The 22628-nt window shown below is 45.0% G+C and overlaps 1 protein-coding gene across 1 annotated transcript; it reads right to left on the bottom strand.

The window, feature by feature from the left end:
- Positions 1-2640: 2640 nt before the first annotated feature.
- LOC121837919 (glucoside xylosyltransferase 1-like) lies at positions 2641-21505 on the bottom strand. Its single transcript, XM_042293798.1, has 5 exons — positions 21347-21505; positions 11011-11142; positions 10430-10622; positions 2730-3046; positions 2641-2646 (listed from the first exon to the last, which is right to left on the bottom strand). The coding sequence occupies exons 1-5, from the start codon at positions 21503-21505 to the stop codon at positions 2641-2643; spliced, it is 807 nt and encodes a 268-aa protein (XP_042149732.1).
- Positions 21506-22628: the final 1123 nt, after the last annotated feature.

The following is a 22628-nucleotide window of genomic DNA, read 5'->3' as shown; positions in this document are numbered from 1 at the left end:
TTGCTTTTTCGTACTCACAGTGAGCTGCGTCGTGAGTCCCATGACGATGCTATCGCAATTCATAAACAACCAACGATAGTGGTATAGGCAACCCATTTTTTATTATTTGACACATTGATTTACAAATACGTGCTAACAATATGCGTCTACAGTTCGTAGTTTATTAAAGTTAAAAAATTCAATGTTTAAATTGCGACTAGTAAACAGGTTACAGAAACATGAAAATGTATATTTTAACATTTGCCTGTCGTAATTATTCTGTGGAAAAACACCCTTCACTTATCACGACGGGTGATTAGGCTTCAGCATTTCCGGTCAGCATGGCAGGGCAAGTTAAACTTTAAGTTTATTTTTGTTTCTTCTCGATTTTGAAACTAGCCTCCAACTTGTAACACTATCAATACGTATATACTTGTAATAGCAAATCATTTGAGGAGACCAGTAATGTGGAAGTCGCGTCAAACGTTGCAGAGTTTTTATTGTTTGTTTTGTTTGAAGCGGCAGTTCCTTGTACAAGTTTCCAGAAGTGAGGCAGAAATGAATGCCTCAGGGTCTCGGCCCTACGGATGTTAATGCAGATGAACCCTTTCACTTTTAGTTTGTGCTCCCAATAAGGGGGCAATAAATTAAGTGGGAGGGAGAACGAAAATTGTAGACAAGCAATGTTATCGAAATAGATAAAAAATAGTAAGTGCGCTATAAAATATCCTAGAGATGATGCCATGTATATAGTTGTCCTTTGGATGGGTTGAAACATAACACCTAATGTTTTCAAAGGACTTAAAATTATAATAAGTGTCGTATTTAGGATCGGATGGTGAATGTAAAGAAAAAGTGTATTTTTTCGAAAGAAAAAGGCTTTCGTTTTATTGGTGTAGTTTTTACTGAGTTTTCAAAACCCAGAGTTCTAGATTTGCTAAAGTTCTACTACGAGAGTTATCACATCATTAAATTTATCTCATCAGCGGAAGAAAAGGCGTATTTTTCCCGCATAAATATGGAGTTGAAAATCGTTATGTAAGTTAATTTCAGTCACAGACAGCGTAAAAATCGTAGTGAGTGGCTTATTATTGTAACGCTTCTGGCTTTGTGATTAACCCATTGGCGGTCTTGTCGTATGACGCGCTTTTCCCTTTAGCTGCGGACGGATAATCAGGCGCTCGAGACTCGCCACGCCCGACGTCGCTTGAAGTGCGACATACAGTTTGCGCTTTCTACTTCTGTACGCCTCCCCCTTTTCTATATCCCCTCCACTTTTTAACTTGCCGCAACTTTGATCCCCTCGCAGTTTAGGAGGGGAGTGCTAAGAGGATTATCTTCCCTGCAGAAAACCGAGGTTGTACGTATGTCTGCCTTTAAGCTGTAGCAGACTAAATAATTTTAACACATTTGATAGCAAGGAAATAACCTAATATACCCCTTTGACGACCAAAAAGTCGGTCATGCTAACCCAGGATCGGGGGAAAATGCTGGATTTCCGTTTTGTATGTTTGAAGAACTGGTGGGGGTGGCATGCCTTAAGTTTTTTGTGTTGGTTTCCTTGGGTGGATTATTGTGCTGGTAAGAAGGGTTCAATCTTTCATTTGTGTGTGTGTGTGTGTACTTCTCTTGAATTTGGCCCTATTTAAGGATGATTCGGCCTAATAAAACCTTAGCTGTGTTTGGAGCTTTGTGTTGTCCGCTCCGTTTTCCCCTCAATCCTGGATTATCATGTCAGTATTGTACCAGCTCGAATGCACACTTGCTTTAGTTTCAAGAATACGGTCTTTTCTCGCATACCGTCGGGTATTTGATTAAATCATGAAAACGTTCTCCTTGATGTGGGCTTAAGAGGCCTTCCAGTCTTTCTCGACGTCCATCAGGCGCGCCAATGTTCTCCAGTGTCCCAGATATCCCAATAGCTTTCCAACGCACACAGTCTGATTCAGGCTGCGAAGACTTCGGTCAAGGACATCAATGAAGTTTTGCTCCAGACTTGACCCCAGCTGGTACTGCGCAACACGTAGAAATAAAGAAAGACAAACACTTATACAACAGTTTATACTATCACAGGAAAAGACGCAGGGTATAGGCTGAGCGGTAGCAGGTTGAACACCGCGCTCTGAGCTGCTCTTACATGCTCGCTGCAGCAGTGGCAGCTCATTGGGATTTCTATAATCAGTTCAGCCCCAGGGTGAGCTGTATTGCGTCCCAGTAATCATTAAGCCTTAGTGGCAAAAAAACAAGGAAAGAAAAACAAAAACTCCACTTTGTACGCTACTGAGACCTCATGGCCATTTATATATTGCATTAACCGTCTGTCTCACTGTATGAACTGATCAAAATGAGATAATTTACCTGTGTTTCGAGTGCATCATGGTGTACTATACACTCATGGTCTTATAGGTGGGTAGGAAGTGGAGAATATAAATAACAGAATATTTGCCCGGAACTGTAAAATACAGATTTCACAGAACTCATCTATTCATATAGCCGGTGCTAGGTTAACAACCTAATACCAGCTCTCCTCCAGGACGTACTCGACGCCTTCCACCGGCTTCGGCTGCGCGTGCGTCAGTATTTTCAGAGGCATGAAGTTCTTTCTAGGGGCAGATAATCTGCAGGGATCTCAACGTGGCGCCGACTAGAGGTTGTATTAACCTACGCCTAACCCAAATGAACAAAGTTGTTTTTAATAAATGACTCGGCAGAGTTTTTTTATGTGGCTTGACCATTAATTTCCATATTACCTTTTTCATGGCGAGAAAAACGGCATGGTAGGCAGGCTCTCTTCCAGGGAAAACGAAGAACTGATCCGTTCCGTGAAGAGAGGCGGCTGTTTGACCCAGGCACGACGCAGGAGCGCGACAGTCCGGAGGAAGCACGTCCCATCGGCAAGGCAGCTCGTACAATCTCCCAGGGTCGTCATGGAACACCATGTTCAGGAGGTCTTGATCAGGCAATTTCATGACACTATGATACTTGTTCATTAGGTTCGTCACGATGGACTCCAGGCCATAGGCACGCATTCTGGTCAGGTTCATGAGAATCACTCCAGAGTTTAGTCCTGAACGAATGAAGTGAATTAATGTTTATTTAGACATTCTTGTCTGAGAGAGTGACGTAACAGGCTGTCTAAGCCAAAATTAGTAAGCTTATCGGACCAGAGACTTAACTGTATAAAAGCGTCGTAAACAACAAGGACAAAGACGAAGTCAGTCTGGGTCCTTGTAGTTTTCAGAACTTTTATACTTTTAAAGTCTCTGCTTTATCGGCAACACTTTGCAGAGACTTTGTCCTCGTCGCCCGTCGTCGCCGAGCACTCGAAAAATATAAAAATTATTGTTCTCTCCCCTCTTTCTGCGAAGAGAGGGACGTCGGGACTCTGTCCGCTGCGCTGCGCAAATCGAGCGAAGACAAGCGAAGAGGAAAACCCTGGCGTCCTTCTAAGAATCGCGCAATAAAGGGTGATTTATCGTGTCGTCTGCTTAAAAGACTTGTTTAAAAACGTTACTCGCGTTATGAGAGATCCCACTTTGGCTGTATCCACTTACTACGCGTAATGTTGGATGGTTTCAGAAGCTTCCCCCGCGGTCAATTACTTCAGGGATCACTGGTGGCAGTCGTCAGTGGCATCCACGACGGCAACCACCACAGCTATAAGAATTAACGACGTCGCACCTCCTCCCTCAGGCGTACGTAACGGCACCATCCCACCCGCATTGTGCGACTATGCTACAGCTATTGCTTTCGTTTTTTTTCGCACATTGTGGGCGAAAAAAACCGTTTGCTTAGTATGCTAAATAAACCTTGAATGTAGGCGAAGCTGGTATGTGGAACTTAAAACCGAACCACCTGCATTCGAGAGGCATCGCAGGTTTCGTTAAGAAACTTCTGCTTTTCTGGACGAAGGAACGATTTTTTGCTTTATGTGGACTTTGAGTCGGAAGCTTTCGGGGTTTTTGTTCTTACGAGGAGCGTCCAGTAAATATCAAGATTAAATCAATTTGTAGATACCTTTGAAATATGAACTGAAATTGCCTTAACTATTGTTCGACCTAGTCTTGTGCTGCAGCAAACCATTTTTCTTCTGTGGTAACAAGCTTTTGTATTCCGGCATCTTAGAATTCTGTTGTCTGATTCCTGGACCACTGGAGGACTGCCTAAGACGTTTAGTCATCTGTGTCAAAATGTTGTCCTTTAAGAAAGATTTTCCAGTCGCCCGAAAAGGAGAAGTTCACTGGAGTTCAGACAGAACTGTAGGGCGGGTATGGCAGGAACTCTCAATGGAATTGATAAACCCTTACAGTTTTGGAGGTCTTTTCGACAGCTCGCAACTTTTTACACTTTTTTGGTCAAAATTAACTTGTTTCTGCATCCATCAAAATGCAACTTTATTAGCTTTGTCGTGATTTCTATTGTTATGTCCAGAAATCTTTATACAAGTCGCAATTGCGACTTCGCATGCAGTAACTCGCCGATGCTTAAATGTCACCCAGTGATACATTGTACCTTTGTAGCCGTAATGACACTTTTAGGCCGACCGTCTTGGGGGTCATCTTATATGAACTCACAACCTTCACGAAAGCGTTTGCACTATTCAAACACTGATGAACGTGCCGCATAATGTTTTCCAAAGATACATGATGGTCGAGAAATCCTTTTAGTAGGTCCTGAACCTTCCTTCACTACAACTTTCACGACACAGCTGCTACTGCACATGAGCCAACTGGTCCAGCCCCATCTTAAGCAACAAAGCACGGCAAAAAGTGTTCACAGTTGCAAGTTCCACCACCAAGTGTGAGACACATACAGTTTGCTTTGAAATACTTGTGAAACAAAAACTCGCATGTTAAGTTATCGCAACCATATCCGCATATTTACTGGACTTCCGTAAAATTTCACGCTCTTGGAACACAAGCCATTGCATTTTCTAGAATGCATCTACCCGATGGAATAAGCGAGCGGGACCCAGCTTCACTGCATAAGCATTACCGGTTTCCAAATCTGCGTGCCTTTGCCACAAATACCTTCTAACCATTGGTGTATAAGTTCTAGAGTTCTGCGTTTTCGGTTTCTATTATTTCAAAATTCGGCGTACTTTTTTCGGTGTTTACTTTAAAATTGAATTTTCGTTTTTTTTTGGTGTATATTTATGCCCCCAAAAAAGTTTATCGGCTTCTTTCGCTGAATTAAAATAAACACTAACGGACACCGGATCGATCCTTGTAGCTTTGATATTTGTGATCACTCAAAGAATAACTGGCCAGATACATTGAAAAAGAAATGGACGCTTTATTTGGCAAATGTGTGCAACTGTAAAAGAAACAACAAAAAAAGACGGAAGTACAAACAAGTCAGATATGAACCCTATGCCCCAAAAACATGGAACTTTACCTTCTGTACATCGGGATTACGTGATCTTATTATAGTACACACACACGTACTTTCCCAGGTTTTCTTCGTTGATCCGCACTTTTTCTTTTTTTGTTAATATGACCCTGAGCTTCGAGAATGCCCTCTCAACGCAAACACTGCATGGACACTGGCAGGCTGAGGAAATGAAGCGCTTTCTGAGCGAAAATCGGCCAATCAACCAGTTGTGACCGCTAAAAGAAACACGGTGCGACGTCATGAAGCACAACACAACATGCAGAGCTTGCATCCAGTCACCCTTACAACAAGTTTGAAAACAGGCTCGTACATGACGAAGTCATGGGGCATTTCGGATTTCACGTTCCGATCGATGATGCGCACATGAAACCATAACGCCATCATGTCATCCGTGTACCCCATTCATTCGGACAAGTTTCGGTCGGCACTGTCGTTCCACTTTTTCGCCACGGCTGTGCGGTACGACTGGAAGGTCAAAGTGACCTTTTCCGGTTAAAACTGAGTTTTAGAAAATGAATTCGACGTACCTTTCTCGGTTTTTATTGGTTTAGGTCGAAAATGGCGAACCTACAAACCGACCTTTTCGGTTAAAACCGAATTTCTGAAAATGGATTCGGCGTACTTTTATCGGTTTTTATCGGTTTAAACCAAAAACTCCGAACCCTATGTATAACGAAGGTCGTCCTTCCTGTTTGTAAGGCAGAGCACAACACAGTCATAGACTTTTGATTCTTTCGAGCGTAATATAGAACTATTTTGTTTTCCGTACGTCAGAAGCCTCATCTCTAGCGTGTTTTTTCTACTGAGGGTAACACTTCAGGATTTTGTGAGCATCCTCACCCAAAGCGGGGCGGAATGCTACGAGCGCGTGCTAAAGTTTAAGCTTTTGCCGCATTCTTAAAGGGGCGATGCAACAATGTTTGTGCTTTGCGCAAATACCGCTTAGAACAGATCCCTGACGTTAATTACCTATGAAACACCCATTCGTTTTTTACAGCAGGCAATCGAATTCGCAAAAAATAATTAAAAAAAAAACGAGGAGAGTTCACCCCCTCAACCTGGAACCAGAACAAGCGGCCACGTAATCTGGAGTTGATTATATGCAGTCAATGTTGATCATAGCCACGCGCTGCGGTTTCCAAGGCACAGGACACGCGCTGACTTCCAGGCATTGTTATGGTTCGGCTATTGTCACCATTAAAACGATTGGACACGGGCCACCACCCAATGCTTTTCGAGCTATCGATTATCACGAGCCCAAATCGAGTGCCCACGCAATGCTGGGGTCCAATCTATGAGCCGCATTCAAATATCGTCACTGGGCGGTACTGCTACCGTCCAGCTACGTCATCAAGTTTTGCGAAGGAGAGATTGAATGAAAACGCTCGTTTTTGTTCTTGAAATGACACCCCAACAAAGGGGTTCATTGGCCAGTGGCGTTGTGCGCGACTATCACTGAGTCCATCTAGTGCGAGTAAGCTCGTCTAAAGTGAAAAATATTCCAATTTAATATCGTTGCACCACCCCTTTAAATTTGACCATGGAAATGCCGCTTCATTGAAGTGTCTTAGTTACCAATGTAAAACTTCGTAAACATCTTAAGATGACGTCAACACTCAGCACAAGCAAACACCACCTGACGTTCGTAATTTCCGGCCAAACTGAATAGGCGAAAATACATTGAAAGTTTTTTTGAAAAATAAACAACGTGCTTCTAAAGTCCGAATCAGAGGCCGGATTCACGAAACGAACTTACGCCGAAAATGCGCGTGAGTTAAAACGTAAGACAAAACGTAAGAACAAATTTGTATTCACGAAACGAAATTATCGTAAGTTTTGCGCAGATTACAGCGGAATCCTACGACAGCTCCGAAGCTGTCTTACGCGCCTTTTACGATCAAATCAGCATGGCCTACAGCGTCGCCCAGTTACTTGGTCGCGACGACCAACGGACGTTTATTTTTCTACGTGCTCTTCTCGCGCGTCCCGACTTCAAGAGCAAGGAAAAAATGTAAGTACTTGAAACAGACCACGACTGACAAAAACGCTAGATTCTGAAACACCCAGCAAAGCTCCAACGGCCACGATTCCCCCAACCCCAACCAAGCGAGCTCGACAGAATATAGGCTTAGCAGGCACTCTGACTTTGCGCAGCGTTGCTTCGACGGTCCTTGGCCAAGACCGTCTGCCCACGACCGGCTGGCGTGCTGAATGGAATATGCCCGCGCGACCTTTGTGGACCCTTCCCGTAAAACAATAGTTTGATCGCTGGCCTCAATTTTAGATTAAGAGGTCAATCTCTTCCCCTTGTCATCTCTGTTTTCCAAGGCAGCGGTGACGAGCGCTCTCTCTCTCGAAAAGGGAATCTCATCGATTCTGTATCCTTGTTTTGTGTGGTATAGTGCTCAAATAAAGGCCGTATAGATTATCTTCGCAACACGGTACGTACACTTTGTTATTAGTCTGCCATTTTTATTCTGACACGACTGCACGTCACTGTCGAGCTATAACAGTTCGTGGTAGCTACGCAATGCCGGTCTAACCTTTCTTTGGCGTATGTCACGTCAGTATCGAGCTGCAGTCGTAAAAGATCGGTCCCGAAGCGCTTACCGATTCGCGGTCCAACAGCGCGAATCCAGCCCTTCAGTCAAACGCGCACGTCCGTTCCGAGTGTGAACAGGTATTTACGTGGCTCTTGCTGACACTGTCGTAGTTCAAACGTATCTTTCTTAACGTCGACTGACTCCTGCATCTCCGAGGCCGCAGAAAATGCCTCGGCAGTTTGTTTCTATCTACGTCCCTTTGCAAACGACTGACACGGGTCGTCTTTTACCGACGGTGACAGTTGTGTTAACTTCGTAACGATCGAGTTCGTAGCTGTCAACAGAGGCGGTTACGCATCCCGGCGTCGCCATTCGGACGCGTTTAAATCATGTTAGCATTGACATATCACTGCACAAACACGAACCCCAGACAAGCGGTGGAGGAAAAGCCGCCTGTGTTTTTTATTAAAAATCTACGTGCACCGAACTGCTCCGTACCATGCCGAGTCCTCCGAGTAGTTGTTGGTGCTGCCGAAGACGCCGTCGCCATAGCAACAGCACCTGTACGTTCTAGTTTTTCCGTACGTGAACGTCGCTTTCTCCTCTCACTTAAGAACGCGTTCGTGAATACCGATGTATCTTCTTCTTACGATGTTCTTAGCTTACGAACTTCTTAGCTAAGTTGTTGTAAACTAAGAAGCTCTTCGTGAATCTGGGTTCAGAACTTTGCTAAAAACAATAAAAACTACGACGAATCTTCTTCCAGCAATGTCTGAACGATATCTAATCACTGTTCATCTTCGGAAACCCTGGTATTATGCTATTTTCTTCATTTTGTTTGCGCCTGTCCTCGGCGTCTTTCCCAATCACAAGATTTGACGTCATGAAAACCCAGCCCAGAACACCGCGATAATTGGGGGGATATAACTTGTAGGGGTGTGCGAATACTCGAATATACGAATTCGAATCGAATAGAAAGTTCCCGAATAATTCGATTCGCGAATCGAATTCCTAGTATTCGGTCACTCGAATATTCGATATATTCGGCCAAAGACGCGCGGTCGGCGCAGAGCTGACAAAAAAAGCCGTTTTTCCCCCCGATGTAAGCGCCGTGATGTTAGACAAACCATGCGAAAAACAGCTCTTGGTCCTACCATTCCACAAAAATCTAACGCACAGGTTAGAAAAAAGAAAAGTAACGAACGCCACGAACATTATAGCACGCAGATTCACTCACGATCGCGATAAAACCTACCCTTGAATCACAACCTAAACATCCCGTTTGCGCCGCTTCCAGAGAGGAATTGTTGGGAGGCCGAAATCCCGCGCCATGCCTAATTCTTTTCACGAGTAAAGCCCCTCGTTTCAAACTGAAGCACCGATGTAAAACGCACTTGCCGCACTCACAGAAATCGGCGACTACACGATCACAGGAAGAAAACCACTTTAAACACGCCGATAAAACCAGCCGAGTTATCGCCGTCGTTCTTTTGGAACCTCCAGCCGCAAATTCCGATTCGGAACGAAACAGAACGGGAAAATAGTGTGCCTAGGTTTGAGAGGGTTTCCAACCGTTCGACAGCCGCGTTTGAATTACGAACTGCGAGAACGTGACGAAAAAACGAAAGCGTCGATCGGGATCGGGCAGGCAGGGCAGGGAGAGCAGGCGTCGTCGCCCTTCTGTTTGCTCGCCTTTTTCCTCGCGACAACACAACACATGCGCACTTACGACATATCTGCACTGGAGCCATCTCCGTGGTTTCAGTTTCGCTTGCTCCCTCTTTTAAATCAAGGCTCTCTAAAACAGGATAGACGGAAAAATGGATGCATAGCGGCAGTTGGACGGTGTCTTGCGCCACCTAAGCGCGCTTTTTTTTTCTTTCTTACTTCAGATTATGTTGTTGAAGCCTGTTTGCTAAGATTTAACACCTATCTGTTTATTTACGTGGAATAAAATCCCGGGTGCCCTTTTTCTTCCTTAAAATGAAAACCAAATATCGCAATATGCCCCTTTTCTGAGATATGCAAATATTTATAAAAAAAAGTCGCGGTGTTAGGTTGGGCTTAAAAAAGGCATGCGTGGCTGTAATTTTGGTTTTTTGTGACGTTTAGGGAAGATAGATTATATTTGTGCCATAAAATTGGATCTTTAGTGCCCAACATCCAACAGCAACTGCTTTTATTTTTTTATTTTTTTTTCACCAGAATTTTTTTACATTTTAGCTTTTGTTCTGCTCAAGATGCATATTCTGCAACATATGCATACTCTGCACATACAATAACCTCATTCGCAGCACACTTTGAAAAATTTCTACAAATAAAATCACTATTCGATATTCGATTCATTATTCGGCTTTTTTTTCTTGATTCGATTCGGTATTCGATTCAAAAACTACTATTCGGTATTCGCACACCCCTAGATATAAGGCTTATATTCATATTGTATGGCATTAAATCTAGCGCATGTTTAGAGAAAATACGTCAAGGACCAGACGGCTTAGAGCAGTTCTTACCATAACGTCCGTAGTATCTCGTTTTCCAGTTGTGCATGTACACACTTCCGTTATAGTCTTCGACGTCGGGAGCTAGTCCGGCCAGCTGAATATCATCCATGTTATCGAAAATGCTCCAGAGTTCCTCGACAGGGCGGAAGAACACGATGTCGGAGTCGACGTATAGCACCGCGTCCTCCTCACTAAGCATACTCTGCAGTGCAAAATGGTTACTTTGCGCTTTAATAAACTGAGCAGCAGAAACCTACGTTTCTTCATAATTGCACCAATCTAGTCAACACAAAATGTGCACCAACTTTTTATAAAACCCGTCAGGGCAAAATTCGTTAGCAGCGTAGTATTGAAAAAGTAATTAAGTCACACTAACGGAAGTACGATTGAAGTTTTGCAAAAGTATTCTTACAGCTACGGTTCCTCTGTTGCAAAAGTATTTTATAGTTACGGTTCCACCACATCTGAGCCAAGGAACCACTTTTTTTTAAAGCTGAGCTTCCAAAGTCCGCTGCTGCGTGACGTCTGCGAAAAATAAATAGGTGGAAGAAAAATAGGTTTTAGGTAATTTGATCGGATAATACACGTACGGGTAAAAAGAGTCGCTGCGAAGCACAGGGTCCGAACAGCTCCTTCCAGTTATGAGGACTCTTTATCGGGAATTCAACCAAGCGCAGAGAGTAGGTGACACGTTGGAGAACGCTGGACGGCCATTCTCTGATCTGCGAAGTAGCTTGAAATTATTCAAAGGCACAGACTCACGTGCAGAGCGCGACACAGTGGGTGCAAACATGCATTTTTCACACCTCTTTCCTCTCTTCAGCTTAGATGCTAGTAAACTTGCCTCCTGTGGGACACCAATAGAGCAGAGGGAAAATGTTATTCGACACAAAAGTTAAGAATAAAATGGGAAAATGCGTGAATGTCGTGTTTCCGTTGAACGTGTCGAGTAGTATACAGCTGCGTAGTGCTCATTTTCATCGCTCTTTGTGAACACCCGGTTGTCTCCACTGATGGCTACAACGATCCTGGCAAGCCACCACAATCACAAATACAAAGATGAAAAAAAAAAAGTCTTCTGATCTGTGGAAATGAACTTCCTGTAAGCCTTGCAATGTATGCCGACGTTTTGCAGAGGTAGAGTTTTCCTCTCAACGCTTTCTGTCAAACCGATATCTTAGCGCTAAGTTTTCTGTCACTCCGAGGATTGTAAAAATCCCCGGGAACCTCTTATATTCGTAAATAATTATATTATGGTGATCATACCAAAGGAAATTAATACAAAACTTTTAGGCTCACAAAAGCAAAAACTGCACATCTTTGGGGCCCGGAAAACCTCCGAAGCACCTAATATATTCAATATTTACTTTCCTAACGCTAAGTGTTTTACACCACTGAATAAGGCAAATCGTATCCAAAGAAAAGGTGACAACGTAAATAAATCGAACAAAAAGCAATACAAAAAAACACAAGTCAAAAGTTCAAGCAACTTCAACACACTTCATTCTCTCGGCGCCAGTTGTTCTTAAAAAAAAACTAAAGCGGTACTGTATTGTATTAAAAATACACTTAAATCGTTTTTATTCTGCCTTCAGGATTACAAAGATCAAAATTATATTTCAGATTGATGCTTTGAGTAGCCAGAACGCCCCTTTCAAAATAGCGCTGAAGCCCCTCCTTCCCCTCGCGTTCGGTGCGAGGAGGGAATTATGATGTGTGTTATACAGAGATCTCAACATTTCCGCCCTTTCCACACGCCTTATCCGGGGGTTCAGCGACCGAGGGAACCCAGCGCACGCTAAACTTACTGCATCCAGAGAAAGCAGCGCCATTGCCTTCCCTACCTGCTAGCCAGACACAAACGGATACTAACATACAGACGACCACACCTCGCAAGGTGATTGGTTAATCTCTCAACGTTGCCATGGAAATCGCCATCATCGCCATTACCGTTCTGGAAGCGTTCCTCGCCAATATAAGCGTCCTTCGCCCTCTGTAGGCAATCAACTTATCAATCACGCCCATCTCCACGGATTTCTTGCAATTATATTGTTCGTCTTGAGTACTTGAAAGCAGTTAAATTATTTTTCAGTGCCTCCAAGCACCGACACAGCATCTGGTAGTGGTAAGAAGATGTATGCTTGTTTCGCCGGTGTGTGGATAGCAAAAGCTCGGTATACAAGAAACGTCTCCATAAAGCTACCCGCCACCAGCGAATTTAGATTGGCTCACCAAGAATTGAGGGGTCAAGGAGAAATTGCTCAGTGCAAGCCATGTTTGAGAGGCACAAATTATTTTTCTTGGTACAGTGTCGTGACGAGTGGCGCGAGCACCTGGCATCAGAAAAACGCGCTTTCTCGCAATAGTGTTTTCTGATCTTTCTGATCTGTGCCGAAGATGCGTGCCAGAGGAACCTTCACAACACAGTGGGCTTCCAAAACTACCCCTCCCCCCCCTTTTTTTCTTCTATTTTCGTTGCTCTTTTACATAATACTTTTTATTCCTGAGGAACTGCCTCCTTCGTTTGGCTGTGTTAATTCGACAATTATGCTTGTGACACTGGTCTAAACTCGGGGAAGAACGCCAGAACGACAGTCCTGTGAGACTAAGAGAAGCTGTCCACAATCGGCTGTCCCTCTGAGGCAACTAGAATCTTTCTTTTCAAGTATCCATCCCGTAAACACTTTTAGTTCTATGTGACGTCGGATTAATAAGTAACATTTAGTCATTTCAATGCTTCGAATCTCGGGGCTAACATTTTGAGGCGGTTCAGCAACAACGAAAAGATGTTTGGGTGCCTATAATGTATGTGAAATGGGTGGTACAACAATTTTGTACTTTCAGTCAATACCGCTGAGAAGTAATCCTTGACGTTGATAACTTGCAAAAACACCCATTAGTTTTCCTCAGCGCGTAATGGCAGACGCGGAAACAATAAAGGGAATAAATAGCTTCCCCCTCCTCTACTCGAAATGAGGACAAGCGGCCACGTGATGTGATGCTAATTATATACACTGTAAGTGTTAATAATAGTCATGAGCTGGGGTTCGCAGCGCATAGAGCAGGGGCTGAGGTTCAGATATTGTTAGTTGGGCTATTAGCATCTTTAATTGAACGCGAGCCGTTACCCGAATAAGTTGGCGATGCTGATTGTCATGAACCCAAGCACCCGACTCGCGGTCATAAAAAGCGCGTACGTCACGGCGGCATGTGACTCTCAGTGCGAAGTTGTGATGTCATGTTACGTCACGGTCTATAAACCTAGTGACGTTCTCAATTTAAATCGACTTGACGCAATTAGTCATGTGAGGTCACGGCGTCACGTGACGTGACATTACTTGACAGCATGTCCCGAGACCGTTACGTCACGTGACCACGTGACACATGATTAATCCCAGTGCCAATAGGCTCCTTGCATTGACGTCACATTGCATACTTTTGAACACCAAGTAAAAGGAGGAGAGGGAAGCTGCTTTTGTAAGAATTTTGAGTGACAGGTTAATCTTCTATAATCTTCGGGGGGGGGGGGGGGGGGGGGAGAATAGCGACGCCTGTGCAAATCCGGGGGGCACAAAGGAGGATCCTGATAAGAGGGGAGCTCCCTCTTCCCCTTTTCTATGGAGGGCATCGGAAGTAACGTCATGTACAAGGAGCCTATACAAAAGCGCCACGAAAATCTACAATTTGTCATATGTTGCAATCTTGTATATGACGATTTAACCAATACATAGAGATACAGCTGCTAATTATTGATTCACAAAAGTTCATTTTGTGATACTAACAAAAAAAAAAAAGGACGGTTACCATTCTTTGTATAGCCGAATTAGAGCGGAGCTCTTGAGGAGAAGGAGTAAGGAAGGGTACGGAGAAGGAGGAGGGGCATACATTTCTCTCCATACCCTCCTCTCCTGCTCCCCTACATTTTAGCGGGAAAGCTTCGGTGAATTTCGCGCTCTTGAGGAAGGTAAGGGGAAAATACGGAGAGGAGGGCATGCCCCTCCTCCTCCCCTGTATCCTCTCCTATTCCCCTCTTCCTCCTCTCCTTCTCCTGTCCTCTTCTGCGCCTCCTCCTCACCACCTTCCTTCTCCTTTCTTGAGGTATTTCGATTTTGCGATATACGGTACTAAGCAATCTGATATATATATATATATATATATATATATATATAAAGTATATAAAGTAATGAAGTCGCACTTTGAAACGTTGTTGGAGTTTGAAAGCATTTAGTGAGTCGATATACAAACATACAGGCTGTTTCAGAGAACGCAGGTCAAATCGCTCCTGCGAAAACTACTCATCGCAACGAAAAAAGGCGTGTGGCGTTTTAGTCCTGGGTGAGGGGCCCATTTAGGAAAATTATTAAAGTCCGGGATAATTAAGTAGTTAATTATTTTTGCCTAATTAAATTTTTAATATTGTGTTTAAGGGCATGGTATAAATTAGAAAATCGCTCAACATCATCGAAAAACACTAATTCAACAAATGTCAGAACGATAGAAGGCACGGGAAGCATTTTACAGCTTTCTGAAAAACCGCACAAAATCGACGGGTTTTTAAGTTCCGGTTTGCTATCGGAGCGCATCTCAGCCCCCGCGGCACCGCGCCCCGTGGAGAGATAGTGCAACCAACCTCTGCTGCGCTGTCATCGCGCGTCGCAGCAGAGGCTGGTTGCACTATCTCTCCATATATATATATATATATACATATATTTATATATATATTGTGGTATCCTCGTTTACCGCTTGTCCGGAGAAACGAAATATAGTTCTAACATCTCAAAGCTCCACTCTGTCTAAGTTCTTAGGAAACAGGACAGCAGGATCAAGTCGGGAGAACGAGACAGCGTCAGAGTCAACACTGCCGAATCACGTGGTATTCTCGATGTCATCCTACATGCTCTGGGCTCTGTCGAAGACTGCTCGGCATTTTTGATTTCCTCAGCATTAGTCTTGAGCCTGCTCCCCCGAAATGGCACAACAGAACAGCGAGTGCACGCCCCTCGGGGCCAATGGTATGTTTTCCTGCATGACTGGTATGAAGTCCTTTATCTTGCACGAAGCATTTGGTGAGTGCTATAGGCGAGAAATAAAGAGCTATAACGAGCAAGCCGTTGTCGACCTTGGCGCCACTCAATTTACCAACTTCGTCTGACGTGCCACAGAGACCGATCAGTACAGCACAGGCCCGTACCCATGTAGATGGCCACTTCGCTAACGAGTACAACACGTTTTCATACGTTCCTATTTGTGATTTATGAATGGTGATAGCACTTGCCTGCACAACGGGTAGCTGCCATCTTCCCTCCTCCCTCCTCTTCCTCATCCTTTTGCTCCTCGTCCCCTCCTCCTCCCCTCCTCTTAATCCCTCGTGACGTCACTCGTGACCCTCGTGACGTCACACGTCACGTTGCCTGTGGCGTCATTATGGAAAACGTTCCGTGGTACATCGCGCGGTTACGCCGACGGCGACGGCGACGCCGCTCAAGCCGGAAACGGGCGCCTAAGAGCTGCGCTCTAAAAAAATACCGTGAACTGTTTTGAACCTGTTACCTTTATATTTTTTGCAGGTTCAGTTCCTGTTTTTTTCTAAGTTGTCGCCGAAGATTTCAATTCGGTTCAATTCCGGTTTGGCTAAAAATAACGGTTCGGTTCCGGTTAGATAGGCTGTTTTGAAGGCAAAAACAACCACAGAAAAACGTCGATGAGAGCAGTGACGTTGTACTTTCGACGCTGTTTGATTGGCTTGTCGGCTTCTGGCATGACTATCTTATGGAATGACTTAATTGGACGTTCCACCATGTCTGTTGTACCGCCAATGTGCGATGGTTCCGACCTTCTAATGATCGGCACGTCACTTTAGAAAGAGGTCTTTATTCCATCAGAGGAGCCGAAGGGCCGGTTCCGATCGTGAGCTTTGGAAACAGGTTGGACCGGATTGAAATTTGATTCGGAATTGGGAAGGAAGAAACTCCCCGTCTGTAAACAAAATACAAACAAAACGTTCTACTCTGAATAGACCTGACATTTGTTCAAGCCCACTTTTGGGATCCAGACTCAATCTACTATTTTATATTCAAGTGTTGTTTTAACATTTCGTACGCGATGCGCATGCGCGAGGGGACACGGACCTGCAAATGCCCTGCCGTGAATCGTTAGGACTCCGTCGCTTCTACGCGGAGCCACCATGAGCAGGATCATATTTGCGTTATGCCTTGGGTTAGTGAAGGTAATGGCGCTTCGCTGTGAGTTTATGATGGTATTTCGTCTCATCTGGTAACAGCGGTACACAACAATTCTTCGTCGTAATGAGATAACGTCGCGACCGTAGCGACAAACGTTACTTTCAGGGCAACGGCGCTGTGGAGGTTTCGTGCCACTGTGAGTCGCGAACTGGTTTGAACCGTTCTCTCTGTCGTTTGGTCGTATCCTCTTTCCTGTGTATGCTCTTGGGAGCCGGTTGATCGCAGACGTTTTGTCACCTGATTCATTCGCGCGCGTATCAGCTCGTGTGTGAATCTGCCGGGCCAGGCCGTGGCGGCGGCGATGACTGGTTACTCGCACTCTTGCTTTGCGTTGGTGAGCGAGGAGCCGGTGAGCAATCTGGGGTACTTTCGTCGAGATGAAGTTAGCTTATCGCGTTTTAAGCGCGAGACACATGGACGGCAGAATCGTTCGATCCGACGTCCGATCCGACAGTCCGAACGCCGCTCCGAATCGCCGCACGCGACAGTTTGAGACACACGTTTCCGACCTTGCATGCGACACGACAATCCGTTCGGCTCCGCCCAGGAGATTCAAGCACTCCAGCGGAGGTTCGCGTTCATAGATCTCTGGTCCCAGATTGACGGTTTAGCTTGCACGAGCGAAGTTAGGAGCTCGTTCTCGCTGGCGCGTGCATTCTCTGCCGGGGCCACCTATTTCGAATGCGTCAGTGGGGTCTCCACGCGTCCGGCTTCCCGTCGCCCGTCCCGTTTTCTTATTCGCCCCGCCAGACCCGGTACGTCATCATGACGTTCGCGCTAGCTGTGCTGTCATTGGCTGGACGCATCCGGCAATCCGTCCGCCGTGCGAAACTATCTGGCGCGTTGGACGCACGTCGGATCGCCGATCCGACGTCTGAAGCGACCAAATTTTTCGGATCAGGCAGTCGTATTGCCGGATCGGACGTCGGATCGGATGGATTTTTCGCGCATGTGTCTCGCGCTTTAGAAGCATTTTACGTCTTGTGAGCGTCAGGTCACTGAACGGGAGCTCGAGTTTGTTTTCGAGCGCGGCACCTTTGTTAGTCTCTGCTGTCAACCCGATCGATATAGAGGAATTCAAGGACAACAAATATGAAAATCTTTCTACTGCGCCCATGATCACAAAACTCTACTGCCGTCAACCGCGCCCATGATCACAAAACTCTACTGGCGTCAACCGCGCCCATGATCCCAAAATTATGCTGGAACCGACGGTTCAAATTTGACGCCACTAGCATTTTCAGAAAAAAGTTCTTAAGACGCAAAGTAGAACAATAGTTTCAGCTTTGTCGATTTTGTTTACACGAAATAATAAGCTTGATAAGCGAAACTGCTTATATAAGCAGATTCGCAGATTGCAAGGTTCCTTCAAAGTAGAGAAACATTTTTCTTAAAAAGTTCAAAATCGTGTTGATTGTTACTTTATTCTTACAATGAAACTGCACGCGTATTTTATAATGAAATTGTGCAGGTCCGCTTCGCGTTTGCCAATCGAGAATGCAGTCAGAGGTGTAAAAGTTAGCAAAAAAAAAAGCAATTACGCTACAGTGACAATTAGATGAGTCGAAAAGTAATTAAGTGTAAGTTGCAGTTACGTGCACGCTTAGAATTGTAACTTCTTAAAGTTACAGCTACTAAAATATGACAAAGTTACATCGCAGTTGCTTGTAATACATTGCATATATAAGGGCTGCAGGGCTGAAATTACCGACGCGCTGCTCAGTTCCCGAAAATGTTTCTGCTGAGATCACATGACTGAACATTTCTTTAAGCAAAAGCGCCTCCACGTGATTATATAGTCGTAGGTACTGTAAGATATCTGTAATTAAACCAAGTTAGAAGTTCCATACACAAGCAACTAAGTTACAGCTGCTGCTGCTAACATTTTATCGTATTTTGCAAAATATTTAGTAACAGAAAATGTAACTAATTAGAGTAACCTAAGTAACCTAAGCACTTGAAATTATTTACTTTACAGCTCTCAATGCAGCTTTACTGCTATAAACGAAGAATCCGTTCACAAGAGTCGCGCAGTCACGGGGCGTGAAAACACGTGAAGGCACCACGTCAAATGACCCCCTGACATCACGTGGTCAAAGGTAAAACGAGACGAAGTACGCCTCATACGTAACGTTAAACATATAGTTTACCCCCTCCCCCCTTCCCCTCTCCCCTCCCGAGCGAAGGAAATAGATTCTCCGTTTGCACAAAGAAAGGCGAATCTGCCATATTGTTCCCGAGATATTTCGGTGGCACCCTCTTATGGTTTCCGTTAGCGACGTCGCAACCCGAATTTGCCTCGCTGTGACGTCATGAGTTGTAATCTTCACAATTTATCATCAGTTGCGAACTGCAGTATTTGTAAAAATTACAACGGAAGGTTGAAGTCATCACATTCGTAAACCACCATCTTCGCAGTTGACACTGACAGTGCGCTGATTCCTGTCGTTGAAGAAAAATTAGTCCAAATAAAGACGGCGCCGGCAGCGTTGCTGGTGCAAAAGTTGTTAATTCATACTCATAAAAAAACGGCAGGAAAAATTGGCTGCAGAAACCACTATTGTTGGTTGCCCATGAATTGCTATATCATTCGCCATGAGACTCATGACGCAGCTCGCTGTGAATACGACGACGGAAATTTCGAGTAAACACTTTATTTTATTAATGGTTTACGACGCAGTCATTGGCGTCAGCGTGACTGGAGCGCGCCACTTCAAAATTAAGTGATCGCTTAATCTCTGTGTAATCATTTATTCTTCTGTCGCTGTGTAAACGTGTACTGTCCAAGCTGTTTGACCAACATCCTTTCAGCTTCGTGTGTGTGTCGTGTCCTCTCTCTGTTTAATCGTTTGATGTTCAAGCAGTTTCACCCACCATCATTTACCATGTACAAACTATAGCTTAACTCAAAGCGATAATTGCTTTATTGCTTGAGGGTAAATGTGAATGTGCGCGTACTGCCTCTTCGCCTATGAGCGGCGCGGGATTATATCTGCCTGCGCCGCAGCCATGAGTGATTGCTTCGTAGCTAGGGCGCAAATGTGAATGTGTGCGTGCTGCCGCTCTGTGTATGCGCGGCGCAAAATTATCTACTTGCTAGGACGACGTCCTAAAGGACGATGCCAGAGACAAGGTCTACAACGACCTTTAAAATAACCTCAAGGACGACGTCCAGGACGACGTCGAGGACGACGTCACCAAGGAGGACGTCAAAGACGACCTTCAGAACGGCCGCTACGACGACCTCTAGGGCGATTTCAAGGACCATCTCTAGGGAGAATTCGAGAACGATGTTTAGGATGATGTCGAGGAGAATGTCCGAGGTTGCAATATTAAAGACGACGTCTGGAACGACCTCTTCAACGATCTCCAGGACGACCTCTAGGACGACGTTGAGGACAACATCAGCATACGCGCGGCGCCTGCGTATGCGCGCGGCGCATTCGTTGCAATACAGCATTTGCATCACGGCATTCGCCGTATTGCGAAAAACGAGTGAAGAAGCTAAATAATGCTATCACATTAAAAAAAATGCTTTCGCTTTCAAAACAAAGGTAAAGCAACTAACTTCGAAGTGATGGCGGTTCCTTGGCTAACAAATTTATATCACATGACTGGGAACTCGTAAGAAAAACCGGTCTGCACTTTAATGTTTCTCACCCCCGTGTGAGAAAACATTTACTTTTGCATGGCATCCCACAAAAGCCAAGCAAGCATTTTTTGAACTCGGAACTGTACAATTATTATTCTACCTTTCTGCTGGCGCAATAGACGGAGCGGTTGAAGGTATGGTTCTGGTGGTGGATGACTTTGCTATTGAAGCACCCAAACAAACGTATGTGCTAGCTGACCATTTACTGAAATATATCAAGAGAAAACAACAAAAAATTCTGGAGTATAGTACATAAATTTCCCAGAAAGGCGAGCCACTTCATAGCGGCAGCAGCGACATAGTGTCAGTTGTTCGGTACAGTCAACGCGCAGTCCAGGGACACGGCCCAAACGTTAAGAACGGCCGGTTTGTCGTAGCTGCTATCGGGATCGGGCGCGTGCCCTTTTCTTCATTTACCCCGCTCGCTCGGACCAACAACGAACAACGTATCCGACATTGTCTGGCCTAGCTGGACAAGCACTATCTGGGCGCCACCATCTTGCCTGTAACGTCACGTATTTGGTTGGGTCACGTGACGAGCAGTGACATTTTCGTACTATACGGAGGCCTGGGGCTCACTTAGTGTAACGGCTGGAACCCCGGTTTATCGCTCCAAGCCCGTCTACCTTGTTGACCCAACACAAATCCCCTGGACTGAATTCTTTACCTCATCCACCTCGATCAAGCGCGAGCACAAATTGGACAAGAGTGCTGCGTCAGTGTTCGGGTGAGGCTCGTGTTTCAGTGGTCCTTCACTGATTGAACACGAGTCTTAGCCGAACGCTGTTTACGTCAGCTGAACGCTGCTGCAGAAATACAAAACACATAATCCGTGTGCTTGTTATCCCCGTGGGTTTAGTACTAAACTTAGCCGCTAGGGGTTCTGTTCTTAATAGAGATCACGAGTCATTTCTGCTAACAGAAAGTTAGGGCGCAAACAAGCTGGTGGTGGTTTAACCTTTTAGACAAAACCCCGAGACTTGGGGGAAAGAAGGACAACACAACAACAAAGTCTCAATTTTCTACTCTCACCCGGTCCTGGAGACGCTTGATATTTTCGACGTCAGCGTAGAGCAGCAAGCGCAGGGGAGCCCGAGAGAATGAAACGGCAGACTTGAGATTGTTCATGGTCAACTCGAGCCGGGTAGCGCACGTCACGACCACCATGGTCACGGGAGACCTACAATTCATAACGGGCACAGACGCTTTTGTGTGAATGGTTCAATCTGCGGGGCCGTTTGAAAACATCGTGACTAGAGGACAGTTTTTCAAAATGCCTTTCCACTTCCGGTAAGCCGCTTTTTGCCATGTATGTACAATGTCCTCCACTGTCCTCATTAGTTTTCATGCAGGTCCTAAGATATTGGCGTCCATGTTCTTGTTCGCGAAAGGCAGACGCATGGCGAGTGGCCCCGTCAACGACAGAACTCAGTAGGGCCGAATGGGAAGCTTTTCGGGAAGCTTATTATGTGCTCTCTTTCTTCGGGGCCGCCGGATGACGTCTGCCGTGGCTACTGTAGTCGCCGACGAGCCGTCTTCGCGCATCGGGTCATCTTAACTACCAATAAAGGCCGGTATGCATAAAATCAGAGTAAACGTTTCTGCTCTTTTATGTTACGATTACTCTGGCAGTTGGTAACGACACAAAAGAGCTCAAACGAGCTTGAAAGCACTGCAGCCTAAGCGCGTAGAAATGCATTTATGGCAAAAGTTCATCAACAAGGCAACAATGCTTCACGCGCAAATTGCGGGTTTTAGAACGCAGCTGTGTCACTCTTAAGTTTGTGCGCAGCAGAAGCCACAAGGGTGAGCCCCGCATTTTGAGCTGGACCGACGAGCACGCGTGGGCGTGCAAAGCAAGAGTAGTTCAAACGAGTAAGCTCAGGCTTGTAGTTTAGGGTTCGCTCTCACTTCGGTGAAGCAGAAATAACCCTTTGTATGTGTGAAGTGTCCACAATTTTCACGTCACCTCAAGCTTGTTCGACAATAAGTTGGTGCATAGTTAGTACCTGCTGAGTTGCAAAATAGCAAGGCTTCTATATTTTCGCCTTTTGGCACTACAAACAAGTTTTTTAAAGTTCTAGATAACACGAGCCTCCTACTTGCCAATTTCAAAGCTCATAATCGAACAAACACGACATTTCTACATCTGTCAAAGGCCTTTGACCGGGTATCGGTTCCTCGTTTATAAGCAAAGTTAGCTATCTGCGCTTAAAATAGACGATAACATAACTTTATGATTTCACAATTTCATTTCTTCCCGTGTACAGCTTTCAGTTTTAAACACGCTTAAATCAGGGATGCAACGTTACAT

The sequence above is a fragment of the Ixodes scapularis genome, unplaced genomic scaffold (assembly GCF_016920785.2).
Source record: "Ixodes scapularis isolate PalLabHiFi unplaced genomic scaffold, ASM1692078v2 PGA_scaffold0__279_contigs__length_252992795, whole genome shotgun sequence".
Classification (NCBI taxonomy): domain Eukaryota; kingdom Metazoa; phylum Arthropoda; class Arachnida; order Ixodida; family Ixodidae; genus Ixodes; species Ixodes scapularis.
Note: the sequence above shows the minus strand (reverse complement) of the source record. Positions and strands in the feature narration are given on the sequence as shown.